Source organism: Alosa sapidissima, chromosome 14 (genome assembly GCF_018492685.1).
Source record: "Alosa sapidissima isolate fAloSap1 chromosome 14, fAloSap1.pri, whole genome shotgun sequence".
Lineage (NCBI taxonomy): Eukaryota > Metazoa > Chordata > Actinopteri > Clupeiformes > Clupeidae > Alosa > Alosa sapidissima.
This window is the reverse complement of record NC_055970.1, coordinates 15035153-15056292: the sequence shown is the minus strand read 5'-3', so window position 1 is coordinate 15056292 and position 21140 is coordinate 15035153. Positions and strand designations below refer to the sequence as shown.

General features: G+C 41.1%; 2 protein-coding genes, 1 long non-coding RNA gene and 1 pseudogene across 4 annotated transcripts; 2 read left to right on the top strand and 2 right to left on the bottom strand.

The window, feature by feature from the left end:
• The first annotated feature begins 3428 nt into the window (after positions 1-3428).
• LOC121681573 lies at positions 3429-6194 on the top strand. Of its 2 annotated transcripts, none has more exons than XR_006022185.1 (3): positions 3429-3543; positions 4461-4523; positions 5903-6194. It is a non-coding gene; the product is annotated as an uncharacterized LOC121681573 (long non-coding RNA). The 2 variants fall into 2 exon arrangements; XR_006022186.1 differs by having other exon boundaries at positions 3429-3621.
• Positions 6195-7045: 851 nt separating this feature from the next.
• On the bottom strand, positions 7046-8978 carry LOC121682430 (annotated as a pseudogene).
• Positions 8979-9875: 897 nt separating this feature from the next.
• On the top strand, positions 9876-12608 carry LOC121681571 (small EDRK-rich factor 2-like). Its single transcript, XM_042061376.1, has 3 exons — positions 9876-10024; positions 10836-10941; positions 12191-12608. The coding sequence occupies exons 1-3, from the start codon at positions 10018-10020 to the stop codon at positions 12258-12260; spliced, it is 183 nt and encodes a 60-aa protein (XP_041917310.1). The 5' UTR covers positions 9876-10017; the 3' UTR covers positions 12261-12608.
• Positions 12609-12755: 147 nt separating this feature from the next.
• On the bottom strand, positions 12756-20949 carry LOC121681561 (ras and EF-hand domain-containing protein-like). Its single transcript, XM_042061361.1, has 15 exons — positions 20492-20949; positions 19873-19954; positions 19607-19699; positions 19260-19357; positions 18941-18991; positions 16581-16662; positions 16305-16375; positions 16110-16209; positions 15794-15886; positions 15432-15576; positions 15197-15278; positions 14579-14693; positions 13964-14077; positions 13367-13443; positions 12756-13103 (listed from the first exon to the last, which is right to left on the bottom strand). The coding sequence occupies exons 1-15, from the start codon at positions 20782-20784 to the stop codon at positions 12998-13000; spliced, it is 1602 nt and encodes a 533-aa protein (XP_041917295.1). The 5' UTR covers positions 20785-20949; the 3' UTR covers positions 12756-12997.
• Positions 20950-21140: the final 191 nt, after the last annotated feature.

Below are 21140 nucleotides of genomic sequence, written 5' to 3'. Positions count from 1 at the left end.
GGTTGCTTTGGACCAATGTGTTTGCTAAATACCATAACCATAACACATCCAAAACTGTGGTATAAGCGGGGAAGGGCCAAGCCAACACTACTTTCAGTCCATCAGAGAATGAAACAGCGTAACATCTCACCAAGGCCATGATGAAGTAGCCACGAGACATACAGCAATCACAATTTTGTGGACTTTTATTTTTCATGATTAATTGTTTTATCAGTTCTTGAATGTTACTGTATGGCTCAGTTTGTGTTAACCTCACAGTTTACGCACGGGTCATCTTTTAACTTCTTTGTCATTTTCTTATATGTAGTGAAATCTGATTGGCATCCAAGATGAAAATGTCACTGGGACAACCCCAAGAAATATAACTGGCCAAATATTCAACACAGGTCATTTTTAGAGTACTGAATGTGACTCAATTCCAATGCAACACCTTTGTTTCAGGGCAATTCCATGGAAAATTATGTTTTTTGTAACATCCAACGCCAATAAAATGTGATGGTATGGTATGATGTGAATGATTACATGAAATTTGAGCATTTGCTATTTTTGGCTGAAGAATGTACATGAGAAAAAATGCACAAAAAATGAATAGTAACATTCACATCATACAAATGCCAAGGCATTTCACTGGCGTTATGGATGTGACAAAAAGTCAATTTTCCGTGGAATTGCCCTTCATTATTACTTTTCCTTATGTCTCCTACAGGCCCCAAGATGTGGCACAGATGTCACAGTCCATTTTCTATATGCCCCCAGGTACCAACACACTGTGGACCATCCTTCCAGCTCTGGTAAAGTGGAGACATTCTCCTTTGGTACAAGCTTTTAAGCCCGTACCATCACACTGGTGTTACGGAAATGTTGGAAATTGAACGTTCTAAAGAATATCTGGGTTCATTCAGAGCCCTAGAGAGTAGAGAGAGAACTTCCCGACCTCAAATGTTGTGGGCGGGACTAAGTTCGACTGGCACCCAGGCTAGGAAGGGAGAGGAATTGCACAAAACCACTGCTTTGGTTTGCATGCTTACACAATCTTGCACAATCAAAATGGTGGTTGTAGCATGTGTTATGTGCATATGTGTCACACCGTTGTACACTTTTTAAGAGTAAACTTTGCTTATTCTCCATGGATGTATTCACTTGCAAAAATCACCATTTCCTTTGGTTCACCTTTTTTTCATTATTTCCTTCATCCTATCACTTGTGCTGGGTTGCTAAAGAGTACCATCCTATCACTTGTGCTGGGTTGCTAAAAAGTACCATTTAGCGGGAGCGTACCTATGTTCCCCGGGTCCTATGTTCCCCGCTTTGTATGGGACCGGGGAACATAGGACCCTTTTTTAAAACCCTAACCATAACTATAACCCCAACCCTAACCCTAACCCCGAGTGGGGAATATAGGACCCGGGGAACATAGGGATGACCCCATATTGGGCAATTGTGTGCGAGGGAAGTTGAAGAAAGAATTGTGTAATTGTAAGTGTATTTCCCCGAACGGATGCTAAAGTAACTGACACGTCTGCTTTTTATCTACACAGCAGATTGAAGTGGTGTAAACATCAGTAGTAAAACTATGAAGATTTGTGTATGAGCCATGAACAACATGTTAAATTAAGGACCACATATAATAATAATAATAATAATAATAATAATAATAACAATAATAACGCTAATATCCATTTTCATCATTATAGTGCATTTATTTATAGGCAGCTTTCAAGGCACTTGAGGACACCTTACAAAACATTAAAAAAAACAATCAGCAGCACAGAGTAGCAAGCAGACTGGGAAACCATAGAGGGCTTGCATATATACTATCAGACAGAGCAGTGGTAGGAGAGTTGGAAAGGAAGGTCTCAGTGAACTACCATGTTATGTGTTCATATTAATTTACTCTACGAATGTTCAGTCGGAGGCGTGATTCATTGTTGGACCAGGTCAGGTTAGGTCAGGTGTGGCCGCTGTTGGAGTCACCCACTCCTGTCCAGTGTGTTCGCAGTGGTGCTCTTTGAGTTTTGCTTCCCTCCCATGGAGTGAGTAGGCGCCTCGGAGGCCATATGTTACCCCTGTAGAAATCTGGGGTCATACAGGAAGTCAGCAACTATCGGCCTATCAGCATCCTCCCATCTCTAAGGTTATTAAAAAAGTAGTGTCAGCAAAGATTGTTAAGGCGTAGCGATGTCAGAACAACTAATTGCTCACCTGGAAGGCTTTTTTACATCCGGTTTCAGGAAAAAACATTCTCATGAAACAACCTGCTGCTACTTCCTTGAAGTAATCAAAACAATCCTATCAAGGAGTGGTGGGAGCAGTTTTCCTTCATTTACGAAAGGCTTTTGACACTGTCAATATAGGCTACTGTTTAACGTAAGATACAACCTCTCAATAAACACTAAAAACTGGATTAAATCTTGAATGACCAACACCAGTGTGTGAGGAATAACACACTGTCACTACTTAAAGGAGAATTCCGGTGTGATATTGACCTAAAGTGTATTGAAACATGATACCGAGTGTGAACGTATGTCTCATAGCCCATCTCGACTTGTCCCCTGCACTCCAAAATCTGGCGCTAGTTAGCCGATGCTACCAACAACTTTTTCAGTAGTGGTGCTTCGGCATCGGGCTAGCCATGCAAATAAATCACTGTTTTACACCCATTTACGAGGCTCAATGTATCTCCACACTTCATTGGTAGACTTCCTAGGGCCCTGACATTTAAAACGAGACATTGAGAACTTTGAAAAAGCACTGGTAGTTTACTTACAAGACGATTTATACAGACAGTATCTTCACGAAGTTTAACGTTTGCAGCCATCTTGAATTTAGTCACGATAAGTCGAGCAACGAGTAAGAATGAACAGGTATGATAAGGGATCAGATTCCAAAAATAATTCAGTGGAAATGCATGGATTCCAGTTTCTTCCAGTAGCAGCAACTGGAATCCATGCATTTCCACTGAATTATTTTTGGAATCTGATCCCTTATCATAGCTGTTCATTCTTACTCGTTGCTCGACTTATCGGGTCTAAATTCAAGATGGCTGCAAATGCTAAACTTTGTGAAGATACTGTCTGTATAAATCGTCTTGTAAGTAAACTACCAGTGCTTTTTCAAAGTTCTCAATGTCTCGTTTTAAATGTCAGGGCCCTCGGAAGTCTACCAATGAAGTGTGGAGATACATTGAGCCTCGTAAATGGGTGTAAAACAGTGATTTATTTGCATGGCTAGCCCGATGCCGAAGCACCACTATTGAAAAAGATGTTGGTAGCATCGGCTAACTAGCGCCAGATTTTGGAGTGCAGGGGACAAGCCGAGATGGGCTATGAGACATACGTTCACACTCGGTATCATGTTTCGATACACTTTAGGTCAATATCACACCGGAATTCTCCTTTAAAGCATGCACACTGGGAATACCACAAAGGTCGATCATAGGACCGCTGCTATTCAGTATATATCAATGACATCTGTTTGCAGTGATGTTGACATACTAATGCTGATGACGCTGTTTTATATACTCATGGGGAAAATGCAACGAAGGTCTCTGTTAAACTAACAAAGGAATTGCATAAGATTGCTGATTGGCTGCACTATTCCTGTCTTAGGCTACATTCAGGGGTTGGTAGAATCAGAATACCAATGGGCTACGTGTTTTTGTGTGTTTTATTTGTTCCATATTTAGTTATCAAATTTAATGTTTTTGACTGGATAGCACTGAATAGTTTATAGTGTTACATTTTATAGAAGCCCTATGCAGGTATTCCTTCGTTGTTTCTGGGTTTTCGCTGGATTTGGGCTCGCATTTTTCACGACATAGCTCCCCCTGCAGCTTCGGTAGCAAGTGACTGCTACGCTAAACCCCCACTAGCTAGCGAGCTAGCCATCAAGAAACCAAGCTAAACACATACAGGGCTCACAATAAAACGGTCGAACACATTGTTCAAGAGACGATCAAACCACATTACATAAACGAAGTTCACCCAAGGGAAGGCTACAATTTCAACAGCAACAAAGCCAAGTCGGCGTCCGTTTTGCAATCTTCTTAGAAACTACAATCTGACTACATTTTCGAGGTGCGATTGAATACTTCCGCTGAGTCACATCCGGATATCCTCGGACCGGGAACAGAAAGTTGCATATTCGTTTTTTCCGCGGAGAAGCGATAGCGGGAGACGAAGCACCCACCAAACGACCCAGAAAGTGTTGTACCATCTCTCAACCTGCATAATTAAGGTAATTTTTGCTAAAATTGTTGCATAGGGCTTCTTTAAGTTAGCCAACAGCTAGCACTAGCGGCTAGCTTGCATGATTGCACATTAACGGTAATCTGTGTTCACATTTAAACTCCTACGCGTCTGCTTCGATCTGTCATGACCTATGGTTGTAGCATGTTCTAGCTTTACCTTCACCATATACTGTATCTAATGTTTCTTTTCTTTTCTTCTGCTCTTGTCTAGATTCTTCATGAGGAGGGAATGAAATGTATGTCCAAAACATGAGTAAGCAGGAAATCAGAACAGGTGACTTTCTTCGTTTGTGTCAAGACTAGCCTACAGTTTGAATGGCAGCACTCAGGTGTTAGACATGTTAGAACCTTTTTATAAGCAATGGAGAATTTTTTTAGTCAATTGTGTACTTTGGATGAAATAAACTTTTCAATATTTTGCAAAGTTTGGCTATTTTAATTTGATCAGCTGTCTACTTCTATATAATACATTTAAAAGTGTAAATAAATACAACATTATAAGTATACACATAATAATAATTATTAATAGTAATATTAATAATGGTAGTGTCCAGTACAGTACTGTTTACCTGGAGGTCAAAGAGTCAAAGAGTGTTTAGAAGTGAAAGGGATAGTCATGAGTCTGCCCAGGATACAGCTAATGCAGGGATTTCATAATGACTCACCCGTCTGCGGCAGCTTCTCTCCGTTTGATCAGGCCTTTGATTAGGGCTGCCTGACCCGATTTACAAATTTCATTCTCATGCTAACCACCAATATACAATGCAGTCACACTTCAATGTTAACAATTCCTCTCAGACTCAAAAGAAGGCAATAAAGATGCAATGCATCTGTCGTCAGTGGTTGGGCTAAGCTGAGATGTTCTGTGATTGTTGCAGAAAAAACTATAAAGGGACATGGGTATCCTATGTCTTCCATTGTGGTGCCCTCTTCGCAAAGCAACTGTAGGTTGCTTTGGACCAATGTGTTTGCTAAATACCATAACCATAACACATCCAAAACTGTGGTATAAGCGGGGAAGGGCCAAGCCAACACTACTTTCAGTCCATCAGAGAATGAAACAGCGTAACATCTCACCAAGGCCATGATGAAGTAGCCACGAGACATACAGCAATCACAATTTTGTGGACTTTTATTTTTCATGATTAATTGTTTTATCAGTTCTTGAATGGTACTGTATGGCTCAGTTTGTGTTAACCTCACAGTTTACACACGGGTCATCTTTTAACTTCTTTGTTATTTTCTTATATGTAGTGAAATCTGATTGGCATCCAAGATGAAAATGTCACTGGGACAACCCCAAGAAATATAACTGGCCAAATATTCAACACAGGTCATTTTTAGAGTACTGAATGTGACTCAATTCCAATGCAACACCTTTGTTTCAGGGCAATTCCATGGAAAATTATGTTTTTTGTAACATCCAACGCCAATAAAATGTGATGGTATGGTATGATGTGAATGATTACATGAAATTTGAGCATTTGCTATTTTTGGCTGAAGAATGTACATGAGAAAAAATGCACAAAAAATGAATAGTAACATTCACATCATACAAATGCCAAGGCATTTCACTGGCGTTATGGATGTGACAAAAAGTCAATTTTCCGTGGAATTGCCCTTCATTATTACTTTTCCTTATGTCTCCTACAGGCCCCAAGATGTGGCACAGATGTCACAGTCCATTTTCTATATGCCCCCAGGTACCAACACACTGTGGACCATCCTTCCAGCTCTGGTAAAGTGGAGACATTCTCCTTTGGTACAAGCTTTTAAGCCCGTACCATCACACTGGTGTTACGGAAATGTTGGAAATTGAACGTTCTAAAGAATATCTGGGTTCATTCAGAGCCCTAGAGAGTAGAGAGAGAACTTCCCGACCTCAAATGTTGTGGGCGGGACTAAGTTCGACTGGCACCCAGGCTAGGAAGGGAGAGGAATTGCACAAAACCACTGCTTTGGTTTGCATGCTTACACAATCTTGCACAATCAAAATGGTGGTTGTAGCATGTGTTATGTGCATATGTGTCACACCGTTGTACACTTTTTAAGAGTAAACTTTGCTTATTCTCCATGGATGTATTCACTTGCAAAAATCACCATTTCCTTTGGTTCACCTTTTTTTCATTATTTCCTTCATCCTATCACTTGTGCGGGGTTGCTAAAGAGTACCATCCTATCACTTGTGCTGGGTTGCTAAAAAGTACCATTTAGCGGGAGCGTACCTATGTTCCCCGGGTCCTATGTTCCCCGCTTTGTATGGGACCGGGGAACATAGGACCCTTTTTTAAAACCCTAACCATAACTATAACCCCAACCCTAACCCTAACCCCGAGCGGGGAATATAGGACCCGGGGAACATAGGGATGACCCCATATTGGGCAATTGTGTGCGAGGGAAGTTGAAGAAAGAATTGTGTAATTGTAAGTGTATTTCCCCGAACGGATGCTAAAGTAACTGACACGTCTGCTTTTTATCTACACAGCAGATTGAAGTGGTGTAAACATCAGTAGTAAAACTATGAAGATTTGTGTATGAGCCATGAACAACATGTTAAATTAAGGACCACATATAATAATAATAATAATAATAATAATAATAATAACAATAATAACGCTAATATCCATTTTCATCATTATAGTGCATTTATTTATAGGCAGCTTTCAAGGCACTTGAGGACACCTTACAAAACATTAAAAAAAACAATCAGCAGCACAGAGTAGCAAGCAGACTGGGAAACCATAGAGGGCTTGCATATATACTATCAGACAGAGCAGTGGTAGGAGAGTTGGAAAGGAAGGTCTCAGTGAACTACCATGTTATGTGTTCATATTAATTTACTCTACGAATGTTCAGTCGGAGGCGTGATTCATTGTTGGACCAGGTCAGGTTAGGTCAGGTGTGGCCGCTGTTGGAGTCACCCACTCCTGTCCAGTGTGTTCGCAGTGGTGCTCTTTGAGTTTTGCTTCCCTCCCATGGAGTGAGTGGGCGCCTCGGAGGCCAGGTGGAGCACCCTGTGGAGCGTGCGTATGATTCCCTCCTTGAAGCCGCGGCCCATGCACACGTAGATGACGGGGTTAAGGCAGCTGTTGACGTAGGCCAGACAGGTGGCCAGCACGTTGGCCCACGCCAGCTTGTAGCCGTGGTGGATGTGGTGGTCAGCTGGCAGAGCCAGGTGCACGATGTCCAGCACGTGCACCGGCGCCCAGCACAGGAAGAAGCTCAGCACCAGAGATGATGACACGGGTGGCTCGCGCCGACCTCTCGCGCCCTCCGCGGCATTGCCCACGCCCCGACGCCCGTTGGTACACGCGTCAGTGGCTCACACAGATCACCATGAACGGCAGGGCAAAGCCCATCATGAAGCGGAAGATGGTTATAGCCTAGGCGGCCGTCATGCTGTGCAACACGGACATACACCTGATCTTTTTCGGCACCCCGCCAAGATCGACTTCGGTTCCACAGCTTCCTGGATGACGAACTGTGGGGCACTGCCCAGCAGCGCCAGCATCCAGATGCCCAGGCATACCAAGTAGGCGTACCGTGGCCGGCGCCAGTTCTGGCACCAGACGGACCAGCTGACCAGCAGACAGCGGTCCATGCTGATGAGAGCCAGCTGCAGCACACTACAGTACATGACCAGGAAGAAGGTGCCGTGCAGCAGCTTGCAGGCCAGTGGGCCCATGGACCAGTGTATGTCCTGGGCCAGCGGAATCATCAGCAGGGGCAGGGACAGGCAGCACAGCAGGTCGGTCAGGGCCAGGTTCTCTAGGCTCTGAGTTCACTGAATTTTCTAACCTTACGTTGTTGCGGAACAGAATCTACGGTTGGAATGTTCAAAACTCACCAGCTGAATGTACAGGCAATTTCATATCCAGGTAATTGACAAACTCTCCCCCAAACACAGAAATTGATCAGCATGCAATTTTCTCTTTGGCAAAGGAAAGATTTACACCCTTTTCAAAGAGCAAATGCTGGAGAGATTTAGACAATCCTGGGGTAAACATTTTCAGGCTATACCATCCCCTACTGACCCAAAATGTTCTCTATCAAAGTTGGCAGTTGACTCTATAGTCTCCATCTAGTGGTGGCATGATGGAACAGGTAACAGAAAATCACACATGCAGTGTGCTCTATTCATAACACTGTGTTCTTTATTCTAAAACAGAGTTGGCCCAACATGCTGAAATGAAATGAATTTCAGCTAATTTAAAAAGACATTCTCAAAAATATATAGCATTTGAGAAATAACATTTTTAACTCTAATGCCACAAAAATGGAAAAAGAAGAAGAAGATGCATTTTGAACCTGACTGTTAAGATGTCTGCACTTGAATTATTGTATATGTCATTAGACAATTTACATATTTATACATACTATTTCAGAAAACTTCCAAAACAAAAAATATTGACATAAATAATCAACTGTGGAAGGATATCTAGCTAGCTTTTTAACCTGTTCACCAAATATATCTTTACATATTTGGTGCGTATTATAGACATAAAGAGTGAAAAGCTACTAATGCAATGCTATCACTTATTTTCTAACTCTAGGGTGGTATGCCTTGCCAAAAAATTACGAGCTGTAGCCTATTCCCCTCAGATGGTACCGACGCCGACCAACCCCTCTGGCTCAAGGACTAACATAGACAGGGCAAAACCTACAACGATCTGATAAAGGTCACCAAACTTATCTCAGTTGATCCCATACTTTTTCGCGTAGAATCCATTTCTATTTTTGTGCCATGCATAGTTATAGAATTTACATTTGAATAAATTAGCAGATATAACATATTTCAAAGACAAGTATTGATAATTTGGCATGCAATAGAAAGACAGAGCCATATGTCCTCTGGCCTCAACATATTCAAATTTGATTAAATAATTATGCAAAATGATGTTATTTTCATGTAATATTGCAGATACATTATGCAAATTAGAACCTAAATATGTATTGTTGATGAATGAGTTCCTCTTTATAAGAACACTATATCAAGGAGAATATTAATATTCTTTTACTTGATTAGTCTAGATATCTGGTAATAGGCTATTTGTGAAAGTTAATATGCTTGCAATTTCATGAACTAATTTGCGAGGAGGGATTTGTGAATTGTGGATTTATGAGAACTCCATCTTTTTTTCATTAAGAAATCCCAGAAACTTCAGTCCATGTTTTTTGTTCAACATCTTAATACTCTTACACCAAAAAAGTCACCAACTCCAATATTTAATTGGACCATATTATTACGCCGTTTATGGTGCACATGCATTTATCTTGCCATTGTTTCCACTTTCGATAAACTTTTAGGCTCACACATTTCTGTGACCTCGAGAAACGGAGACCAGAAGACATGACTCTATCTACCTACAGCCAAATTATCAATACATGTGTTTGAAATATATGTATAGGCCTATCCGCTCATATATTAAAATAGCCTATAGAAATTATCTAATTAACTATGGGTGATACAAAAATGCCTCAAGCAGAAATGGATTCTACGCATAAAAGTAATGATCTCAATTGATAAAGGTTTGGTTGTGACCTTAATCGGATCGTTGTAGGTTTAGGTTTTGCCCGGTTTTGCCCTGTCTAAAAAGCACCACCCACTTGTAAATCTACAGTCTGACGTAAGCACGCAGCTGCACGGTGTTTCTGACGAGACTTCCTTAAAGGAAAAAAAAAGATCGCCGTAGGTTTGTCGGGGAGGTGGTCCTGGTCCACGGTCGTGGTATTAGCATTTGGACATCGAGAAACGCTCCATAATAAGTATGACGAGTAGGTATCCATTTTTAGCCTTATTTGAGGCATACGTTTTTGTTGGTTTGTAGTATTTAACCGAAAAACAACTAATGTTGGTAAATGCTGTGCTGCTAGCTAACACATCACTTCGACACCATGAAAGGAAAGGAAGCTATGTTGAAAAGATAGCTAGCCAGCTGGTTTAGTGATAGCTATCTAACGTCAGCTAATAACCAGCGTTCGATGCGCTTTTGCACAATATCTGCTTGTAGAGCTGTTACAATGTCACGTAATGAAAAAATAGATCTGTATTGACACTCTGATTCAGTAATATTCACTGTAAATTAATTAATCTCTGTTAAATCCCATGGCATAACGTTAACCTTATACTAGTGCAAAACAAGCATGCAATCGCTAGCAGGCTAGTATAACGTCATATAACTAACGACGTTTGCTTTTGTCTATATAAAGATTCCGATACGACGTGACGGCAGACATTTATTTAGTTATTTATTGATTTTATGTTGATCACACTTGAGACAGCAGTAAACTGTAAGATTGTGTTACGACGTCCAGCAGATCTTTTGCAGTTCCACTATTGTTGAGGTTTGTTATTGTCATGCGCGCGCTCTCTGGCGCCCCCATTGCCACGTTGGCTCTTGATGTTTCCAGCTCTGATTTATCATAAGTAATCCTGTTGTTGCAAATGCCACTTTTTTGACATGCGCATACATTTGGAGTCGAATCATGAATTGGACCATCTGAATTGTTTAATATGTGCAAATTGACAATTTTTACTCTGTACCACACACTCTTTGTAGTCATAATGCAACTCTTGTCTTTTCAGGGGGAAACCAGCGCGAACTTGCCCGTGCGAAAAATGCCAAAAAGAATGATGCGGCCAAGGGAAAGCGCCCGGACGACGGGCTGTCAGCAGCTGCCCGCAAGCTAAGGTATCATACACGCCCACATGTCTCACAAAACAGTATACTATTATAAAAATGTCAAGTTTTAAAAATTGAGGGTAAAGACCGTGCTAGGTATAGGTGTGTATATGTATATGTATATATATATATATATATATATATATATATATATATATATATATATATATATATATATATATATGTGTATATGTATGTATGTGTATATATATATATATATATATGTATATGTGTATATATATATATATGTGTGTGTGTGTGCACTTCAGTATCCTGGCTATCCCGATTTTTGATTATAGTTATAATATGACAGAGCAATTGGCCAACATGAAAACACAACGGCCAGATTTAAGCGAAGGCAATAGCAGACACATTCCAAAAGTGCTGTATTTAAGTTTAAGGTTAAATGGAGTTAAAGATGTACTGTAACAGCAAGTGAACAGCTAATCATTATCATATGAGCAAATGCCAGGTAGAAATTACATTTCTTTACTTTCCTGAAGTAGTTTTCTCTTGTTTGGTGGGTTTGTTGGTGTTGTCGTATCAGCAACAGTTTACAAACCACCTATTAAAAATGCAAGAGTTGAAAATAAAATAAAACCTTTACAACAATTTCAACAGGCTCTGAAAAAATGAGAAAAGAAAGCAAACAATGGCTTGACTCTTCTCAATTGTGCTTGCGCGAACAACAGAGTTCAACGCATCACTGTTTTTTTTTAGTGATCCAATTTTTTATTAGCACCATTTATATCATTCAGACATAAAGAATGACTTCCACAATGTATGACAGTTTGTGTCAAATGGTGTAAAAAACAAAACACACAAAAACCATCCCCCACCCCCTGCGGTCAGAAAACGAAACAATCAAACAAAAAAAACAACAATTAGTTATTGTGGCACTGAGGAACGCATCACTGGTTGTGTTGAATCAAATGCTTTGCATTTTGTCTGCCTTGAACTCACCCCTGGAAGATACCGGATAATAAATCTTACATGCTATCAAAATATAAGCGCAACTGCAAAATCAGCCTACTTTTTTCCTGTAGGGTTTTCAGAGCATGTATGATAATCATGAGAAACCAAGGCAAGGCTTGTTTTTCCCTTCAATTAAAAATCCCTGCAGACTTTACAAAAGCATCACAGGGAATGTTATAAAATTGAAAGGTGTATGGCATGGCTCTTTATCGGCTGCATCTACTCAGTTCTAACCTGTGTGGTTTTTTTTTTTTTTAATATATATTTATATATATATTTTCAGAGATGCAGAGATAATGCAGCAGAAGCAAAAGGCGGCGGGTAAGGACAAGGCTGGTGGCCAAGGGAAGTAGCCACAGCAGGAGGGGGCAGCTACAACACCTAATCAAGGAAAACAAACAACAACTTCAGTCTGAAACTCTTGTCACGACAATGGATTCCCATCATGACCCGGCTCTTAAAGAGTAGGCTAAGTCCTCAAACCAAACCAGGCTTGCCCCGTCAATATTTCTCCACCCTCTGGTGAACTAAAGGATCCCCCCCCCCCCCCCCCTTTTTTTTTCCGAGTTCTTGTCATCTACATCTGGCAATGGATCCTTTGAGCAAAATACTGGTGGTAGAACTAATGTATAACTGCGTACACAAAGATTTTTTTGTATCAATATGTATCCAGTCAAATAAAGTATAGGCTTTCTAATTCAGATCTCGCTGTTCATTTGATTGCTTAGCCTAAATCTAACAGTAACATCCTAATCGCTTCAATCTTGCATGGTTTCATTCTGATAATCTTTTTATCTGGTTATAGGTTGCTTGCTGCTTTGATACATTTCAGTATTAGAAAATACACATTTAGTCAACTTAGATTAGCAGTTTATTAAGTAAAGACATTAAGACATGCTTTGTACATTAAAAATGCACAGTATGTACATTTTACAGGTGTGTTAGGAGTGTGTTAGCTTCAACAAAACAAACAAAAAAACAAAAATCCACATCGACATGAGGGAACTTAATTAAATGAATGACCTAATAAATGTTTTACTTAGATTAGAAATATATTAACATGGGCTGAAGTGAGTCCAGAGATATAAGGTCAGGCCAAGGCCCAGCAACAGTTGCCTGCAGTAGGACCTCTGCCACCAAGGCTGGACAGCTGCACAGTGGACTCAGTCAGCACACACCCAGTCTTCCTCACCTCCCTACAAACACACAATCCATATAGTATGACAATATGAACATTTGTTCTGAAACCCAACAGTAATTGTGTCAAAGTTTGTCATTCTTCAAGATCAACTTTCTCTGATGTCATAATGTGGCTAGTTGTAAGGGGAAAATGTTTTGAGGAGTCTTGGTGAAGGTTCATTTCTACACAAAGTGTGGAAAATAAAGGTGCAGTGAAACTTCATAATGACAAACTAAGCATGCAATTCTAACTGTCCTTGTGTAGGCCTGTGGGTGTTACCTTGCTAGGTGCAGCACAGCCTCCACAACATTAGTTCCATCTTTGGCACTGGTCTCAAAGAAGAGGGCTCCGCATGTCTGAGAAATAACAAAAAAACGTACTCTATTGCACTACTGTAATTTTCCAACTATTAGCCACGGTTTATTCATGGATTTGTTTTTTTTTACTTGCATAAAACACTGTCCTGCGGTTTACACACAATGCAGCTAATACACAGGAAATTACTGTACTTTGTTTCAAAAATGGGCAAACATGGGCCAAGTAGCCTAACAAGGTCAATGTCCACTCGCCAATGGCACTGTTGTCCCCTATATTTCTCTTGCTCATTCATGTGCTGCACTGACATGAACACATGTTATAATTCATTGTCCTATTTGACTGGGTCTTATACTGGACCCACAGGTCAGCCTTGACTCACTCAACACATCTTTCCTCCACTATTTGAGATCGGGGCGGTAACAGTTTCACCTTAAGGTAGACACTTTTTAAAACTACCAAAGGCAGGAAAATGTAGCCTTGAATAGCTAAGTGGTTTTTAAGAATTAGCTAATATAGCCGTATTTCCCCAGTTGTTTCCAGAAACAGATGTAGTCTTACCGTAGCCAGACGCACCCCACAGGCAGAGCTCACACACAGATTGCTGGTCACTTTACCTCGTAGGTCGGCCTTATTCCCCACCAGACACATGGGCACAGGGCTGGTAGTGCAGGCCTGAAAGGTAGGAACAAAAAAAGGGACATTTCTGGTCTTTTCTATTAAATGTGTGTACTAACTGTACAGCAGGTCGTGGTTGTACGGCTACAGTGTTTAAAGTCATGTAAAGGACTTATCCCATTTCTGTGCTTGACACAAAAGGAGAGAGTATTTTTGACTGTATACTCTACAGTTTACCTGCGAACGTCCCGAGACTCAAAGTAGCAGGGTTGTGCAAAATTCGAATTGCAATTCTGCTTCCTGTTTTTTTTTTTTTACCTCAATTGAAATGCAAGTGAAATTCAAGAACTGAATTGGAATTTAAGAGCCAGTTTCAATTCAATTCTGGAATTTTGCACAACCCTTCAAAGTAGTTATCCAACAGCACTGCAATCAATATGTCAGTATTCTTAATCTATTAGCAAATCATGATTTAAACATCTATATGTCCAAATTAAATGGCCCAGTTTTCAACATCAGCTGATTTCAAACCAGTTTGAGATAACTGTCTGTCATTACCTCAATTTGCTCTAACCACTGGGTGATATTAAGGAAGCTCTTTTCAGAGGTGATGTCATATAGTAGAAGAATTCCATCGGCCTTCCGGAAGTATGATCTAGAAATACTCTGGAACCTACAGAAACAAAGCAAACAAACAAGTCGCTTCAGCTGGAAATCTCTGTAAGGGTAAAAAAACCAACGGTCTTTATGGAGAGTTCACAGTGTACATTACATACATAGCAAAACAGCAGAGTCTTATGAGAGCATTGGAAGGTCTGTGACATAATTCCCCTTAAGTCTCAAAAGCAAACCCCAACAAGCTCTTCAGCTCAAACTTATGGAGTTGTTATCTACATAAGCTTCGTTTTTTGACCCCTTGACAAAACAACCATGCCTATACTAGGGTGGTGGTAGTGTATTGGTTAAGGAACTGGGCTAGCGTGCAGTAGCCTAAAAAAGTTGTGGGTTCAATTCCCGGCTTCCACCGATGTGCCCTTGAGCAAGGCACTTATTCCCAAATTGCATGTAATCTCTTGTAATATAGTTGACATATGTAAGTCACTTTGTATAACAGTGTCTGCAAAATTAACACTAGTCGAGTCCTGTCACAGAGGTAGCCACAGCAGTTGCAAGTACCTTTCCTGGCCTGCAGTGTCCCATATTTGCAAAGCCGTCCTCTTGCCATCCACAAGCATGCGTTTTATCTGGCAGTCAACTCCTACACAGGGGGTGTGTGTGAGAGAGAAAAGGTAACGAGAAATGTCTGACATGATAACTAAGTCAACTTTGCTATAAATCCCTTTGTGGCTGGGCATGTATAGGAAACGTGTGTGTTTATGTAAATAGATGTTGGTATGTGTAATTGTTTTACCAACGGTGGAGCGCATGTTCTCTTTGAACTGATGTTGACTGAGGCGCAGGAGAAAGCTGGACTTCCCAGAGCCCAAATCTCCTGCCAGGACCAACCGGTACGTGGGTTCGCTCCTCTCATCCTCACATGATGGCACACCTCCTGGCTATAACACACACACACACCCACATTCATGTGATGATGATTATCACATAATATTGACTTCAAGTGTCATAAATGTGATGTGAGTCTGTGACAACATTGTTTGCATGTCACTTCGAGAACAATTTAGAACCTATAGCCTAAATATGACAGAAGGATAGATAGAAGGATAGATGGAAGGACAGACACGCACAGACAAGATTAATCAAGTCCTGTCTCACCTGGAGTGGAAGACCAGGTCGCGGTTTATGTTGGTACAGCCCACCAGAACTGCCACTGGAAGATTCAGTAGTCTCCAAAGAAGTCTCCAGCCCCTAAATGCCATTCAATATAAGTTGCCTTTAAACATTAACTGGGCAAACAAACATGCAGTTAAATGTGTTCATTTTGCAGGTGTCTTTATCCATATTGACAGTAGTTACAAAGAAGTAATGTCATGTTTATCAACATTTGTCCTTCCTCAGAATAGGATCAGTGAAGTTTGTGTTGCTTGTGCCTTGCTCGACCACCCGAGTTTCAGAAACAGAGTGTACATACTGTTGTGTCCTGACCCGATTCCAGCGCTGACTCTCGGTCACTCTCCTTCAGATCATCACAGCTTAGAGGATCCAGCACAGACTCACTGTCTGACAGGCCACTACGAGGGATGGGGAGAGCAACAGACAGTAGGTGAGGACATGCATCCAGTATATGTTTGCAGGTAAAGGACCCCTAAATCTTGAAATACTTCACCTATTTAAGAACAAAATCCGTTTTTGGGTGGGCATGAAACTTCCAGGGATTTTGTCACATCTTCTTGATGACTGCATGTAGGCAAATGGAGTTATTGACATTCACACAAACATACAAACACCTCCATCATGCTGTGCTTTTATGCGTCCACATAAATTAACAATTCCAAAGAAAGTAATTTTAAGTGCAACTCCGTACATCTGTGTCTTGATTTGCATGGAACTATTGACTTTTAAAATGCATTTTGTTTACACATAAACGTTTGGGGAAAGGTACCATTCTACAGGTTGACCAATGACCAATGGGGACACTCTCCAGATGAGATTTCAATCCTATGGGTGATGACCTGCCCATTATCCTGTCAGAGAGAACAGAGAGAAGATGATGTGGGAAAGGGGATGAGATGGGATGGGAAGTGGGAAGAGAGGAAGATTTTATGTTTGCCTTTGACATGTGTGAATACATGGTTGGAAGTATTTAGATTATTTTGTTTATTTGATAAGGACGGTACACATTCATGAACATCAGTATAAAATATGGAATGTAAAATTGCTCATCATAGTTCCTAAGCAGGTGAGCTAGGAAACAGAATGGCATACAAATACACATAGAAAACGTACATCTACACAGATAAGGACAGACACAAAGTCACTATACACTGTCCACAAATCCAGAACAGTGACAGAACCAGCTGAGCAAATAACAATTACAAATATAACTGCAAGCAGCAATGAGGGGGCCAAGCAGTTAAGCAGGAGTTGGGATTGGATTGGACTAAACTGGACTTGACTGTGTTGCGTTATATTGGATTGGAGTGGACTTGATTGGATTGAATTGGATTGGACTGGACTGGATTCGAAGGTCACCGAATTTATTGTGTGTCCTCAAGATGTACTCCTAAGTCCACATACCAAGTTTGGTTTAAATCGGTGAAAGTGTTGATAATTATAGCACCCCTTGTGGTCAAAGCACACCAAATTAATTGTGGGTCCTTAGGATGTGTTCACGAATCAACGTACCAAGTTTGGTGTCGATGCGAAAAAGTCTTCCTAATTATAGCGCCCCTAGTGGTCAAATTACACCAAATGTATTGTACGTCCTCAGGACTGGGTCCCGAGTCCATATACCAAGTTTGGTTTCGATATGTAATGGCATTGCTGAGATATGAGCTAATTTCCTGTATCTCTATCGCCCCCCTAGTGGACAAAGGTCGCCAAATGTATTGTGTGTCCTCAGGATGGGGTCCTAAGTCCATATATCAAGTTTGGTTTCTATATGTGAAAGCATTGCTGAGATATGAGCCTACTTCCTGTGATTATAGCGCCACACTGTGGTCAAAATGTACCAAATTTCTTGAGCCTCCTCCTAATTGGGTCCTGAGCACAACCTTGCTGAGATATCACTTCACTTCCTGTTTGGCGGCTTTGCTGACAATTTTAATTAGCTGTTACAGGCGAACGGTTTTAGATTTGAAGACAAAAAGGGATAACTTTTTTGAGGCTTGGTCTGAAGATCATCTGCACCAAGTTTCGGGAAAATCGGACAAACTTTGTGACCTGTGAAAACTTTTTGGTGTTTTTGATTTAATTCAAAATGGCGGCCGAATCAATTACGATGACATCACAATTTGTCTTGGGTCAGCCTATGGACCTCCAATAGTATTAAAAGACCCCACTAGTACATTTTAATTCCAAACACAACAGCAGCTACAGGCCAAAACACATTTTTCCTAATTGCGGCGCCCCCTAGAGGTGAAAGGTCACCAAAGTTTTTGAACATCCTCCAGATGGGGTCATGAGTCCACGTACTAAGTTTGGTTATGATACATGAAATGGTTGCGGAGATATGAGCTCATTTCCTGTTTGGCGGCTTCGCCACAAATGTCGATTGGCTGTTACGGGAGGACCGTTTTAGTTCCGAAGACGAAAAGGGATAACTTTTGTGCGGCTTGGTCTGAAGATCATATGTACTAAGTTTCGTGAAAATCGGACAAACTATGTGAGAAGTGAAACTTTAGTTTCACTTTCGATAAAATCCAATATGGCGAAAAATCCATCATGGAGGAAATTAACGTCATAGGGTGCGTTGAACTCGGCTTGGTCTAAGGATTCCAACGATACCTCATTTTTGACAATTGGGCATAGGGGTCAAAAGTTACGTGCGTGAATGCGCATCCAACTTTGGCCTGTTGGTGGCGCTAGAGCACTCAAGGTGCCGGCAGGAAACTTTGTTCAATTAATTATTGGACTGTCACAATCAGTGTGCCAAATTTCACAACTTTTGACCAGACGGTTCTATGGGCTGCCATTGACTTCAATGGCGGAATAATAATAATAGGAAAACGTAGAAACACAATGGGTGCCTTCGCAGCTTCTCTGCTTGGCCCTCAAATACAAGATATACAACCACACATATAGGGACAGAGACAACAACAACAGCAACAACAACACACTCTACACAGATCCATTAGAATAGTCTCATCTGGTTTAAACAGGATAATTGCAAGACATTAGAATGGAGGAGTTAAAAGCGGTTGCAGTTCTCCATGATTTTCCAGTTTGAGATTGGGTCTTAACATTGTGATATGTATGGAACACCCTTATTGCAAGCTCCTGACAGCGGGTGTGGAGACTTACTGTCCCATCAGGGCATACGGAGGCGTTTTCTCCTTCATCTCAACACTCTCCCTGGAGAAGGAATACACCATCAGTACAGCATGATGACAAACAGCAATCACACAGTAAACACCTCATCTATAAACTCATACCACTATTTGGAAAAGATTTGCAACGTGGCAGAAAGCAATGGTGATTGAAAGGATTCTTTGTATAGAGAGTAACTTTAAACTGTCCACTAGAGGGTGCAAAAACTGATTTTATCATTGAGTTAATGCTTATTTTAGTTGACCCACAGCACAGAAACCAGACTGTGACACTATAAAAAGAGGAAACTTGCTGGGCCATGAGCTCCTGCTTGAGTTTGTCCAGCTGGGTCTGTATGCGGGTGACCTCTGTCTGCGCCTTCAGCAGTGCAGTCCTCAGCTGCTCATTCTCCTGAGAGTAACCAAAAGGACGGAGTGAAAAAAACTCTAACTAAGGATGTGTTCAGAGGATCCATCACAAAGCACTGGGTGTTCATAACGGCCAAGAGGCAAGAGGAGTAGAGGCCGACAAATAGTACTCTGGTTCAACCATCATGGGACTTGACTCTGTATTCCGCCTTAGGTGAGAGATTAGGGAACAACAACAACAACAACAACAACAACAACGGGGTGAGTAATTGTGCATTAAAGCCAGCCCTACCTGTCTTAGGGCAGTTATTTCAGCATGTGAATCTGACAGCTCTCCTTTATGCTTGGTCTTCATATAAACTATACAGGTTTCCTGCTGCTGTTTCTGTAAAGTGTGTAGACACATGCACATACACACACAACAGGCATAACATTGCATAGTCTACTATTGTTCTAAACGCTCCATAACTGTTAAAGATTATGTAACCAGTATTTTTAGAACACGTCCTTATGTTGAGCTTGCCATCACTCCATTTACATATACAAAATGTATCTCACCTCCTCTTGTGCTTTAAGGAGCAGCTGTTGTTGTAGTAAATCCTCCAAATCTCTCATCTGACCAGATCTCCTCTCTCTCTGCCTATAGGCAGACAAACGTGCATCTTACACAGCATCAAGACTCATCTAAAATGCTACGAATGAGCAGAAGAAATCTCATCGTTATGCTGGGGTGTGTTGCTTGTCCATAGTCTTCTTCAAACGTGTCCATGTGTTGCTTTTTGATACTTGTCCATATTCCATTTCCACCCCTACCCTTTATAATGACCCAGGACAGACACACAGTGATATGTCTGTCCGTGGACAAAAGGCTACATGGAAAAACTTCTGATTACCTTTGACAGCTCTGAATGGAATTTCATAGGCCTACAACAGAGCAGTTTGCACAACATTCATTAACTGAGTTTGTGAACAATTAGCGAGTTAACTCATGGGGTCACAAGACAGTAGGCATTAGGCCTGCATCATGGTGTAGTAGCATGAATGGCCTTTGTGTAGCCTGAATTAACCTGAATGCTTTCTATAAAACACACCTTGCGCCTCTCAGTCACACATTGCCTCTTACCAGACTTCTCATCTTAAACATGAGTGGGCCTACAAAGGCTAATGTTATACACACCATCCCAAGAAGTCTTCGTCACAATCCAGGGAATCCTCAAATTCTCTCCAGTCAATCAGACCGCGATGTTTGGGCTTAATAGGCCTTTTTACGAAGGTCAACCCGTCGTTTACTTCATCTGAAATGTTGGTAGCATTCGCCGAATCGTTCTCATCTGCTGTGTCGCTGTCGGCCAATAACCTGTCCTTAGTGTTTAGTTGGTTTAACAAAGAGCAAATATCAGTGTTATTTAAAAGCTCCGATTCATTGTTCATCCCACTCGCGGACAAATGTCGCCGATTCGGGTTGCTCATGATTTGTGTGCAATTAACGTAAAATAAATAAATACAAATTGTGAGAACTACTTGAAATAGAACACCCTTCCAGAAAACTGCGATTATTTTTAAAAAGAACACTATACGGCATGTGTGGCCACCGCAGAAAAGAGTGACGCAGGTGCTTCAACTTCAGACACACCTGCTCAGCGCGTCATTAACATTGGTTTTGATAGGGTGCTTGTGCAGCCCTGCGAGATACGTATTTTGATAGGCCCAATTTGCAATCATATTCTAATAGCAGTGTTGTTGCATTTCTCCTTTTTTAATGTAACATGAATTTGAAATGAATAAGTCATAGGCCTACTGTAGGCCTATTGTTCGCGACTTCGGAG

Excerpts from the sequence above, each read along its gene's own strand:
- LOC121681571 (XM_042061376.1), top strand. Across the intron at positions 10,942-12,190 it reads GCAGCTGCCCGCAAGCTAAG|AGATGCAGAGATAATGCAGC; the intron begins GTATCATACACG and ends ATATATTTTCAG.
- LOC121681561 (XM_042061361.1), bottom strand. The coding sequence starts at position 20,784 with ATGAGCAACCCGAATCGGCGACATTTGTCCGCGAGTGGGATGAACAAT. Across the intron at positions 16,376-16,580 it reads ATTGGTCAACCTGTAGAATG|TCATCAAGAAGATGTGACAA; the intron begins GTACCTTTCCCC and ends GCCTACATGCAG. Across the intron at positions 15,279-15,431 it reads GAACATGCGCTCCACCGTTG|GAGTTGACTGCCAGATAAAA; the intron begins GTAAAACAATTA and ends CCCCCTGTGTAG.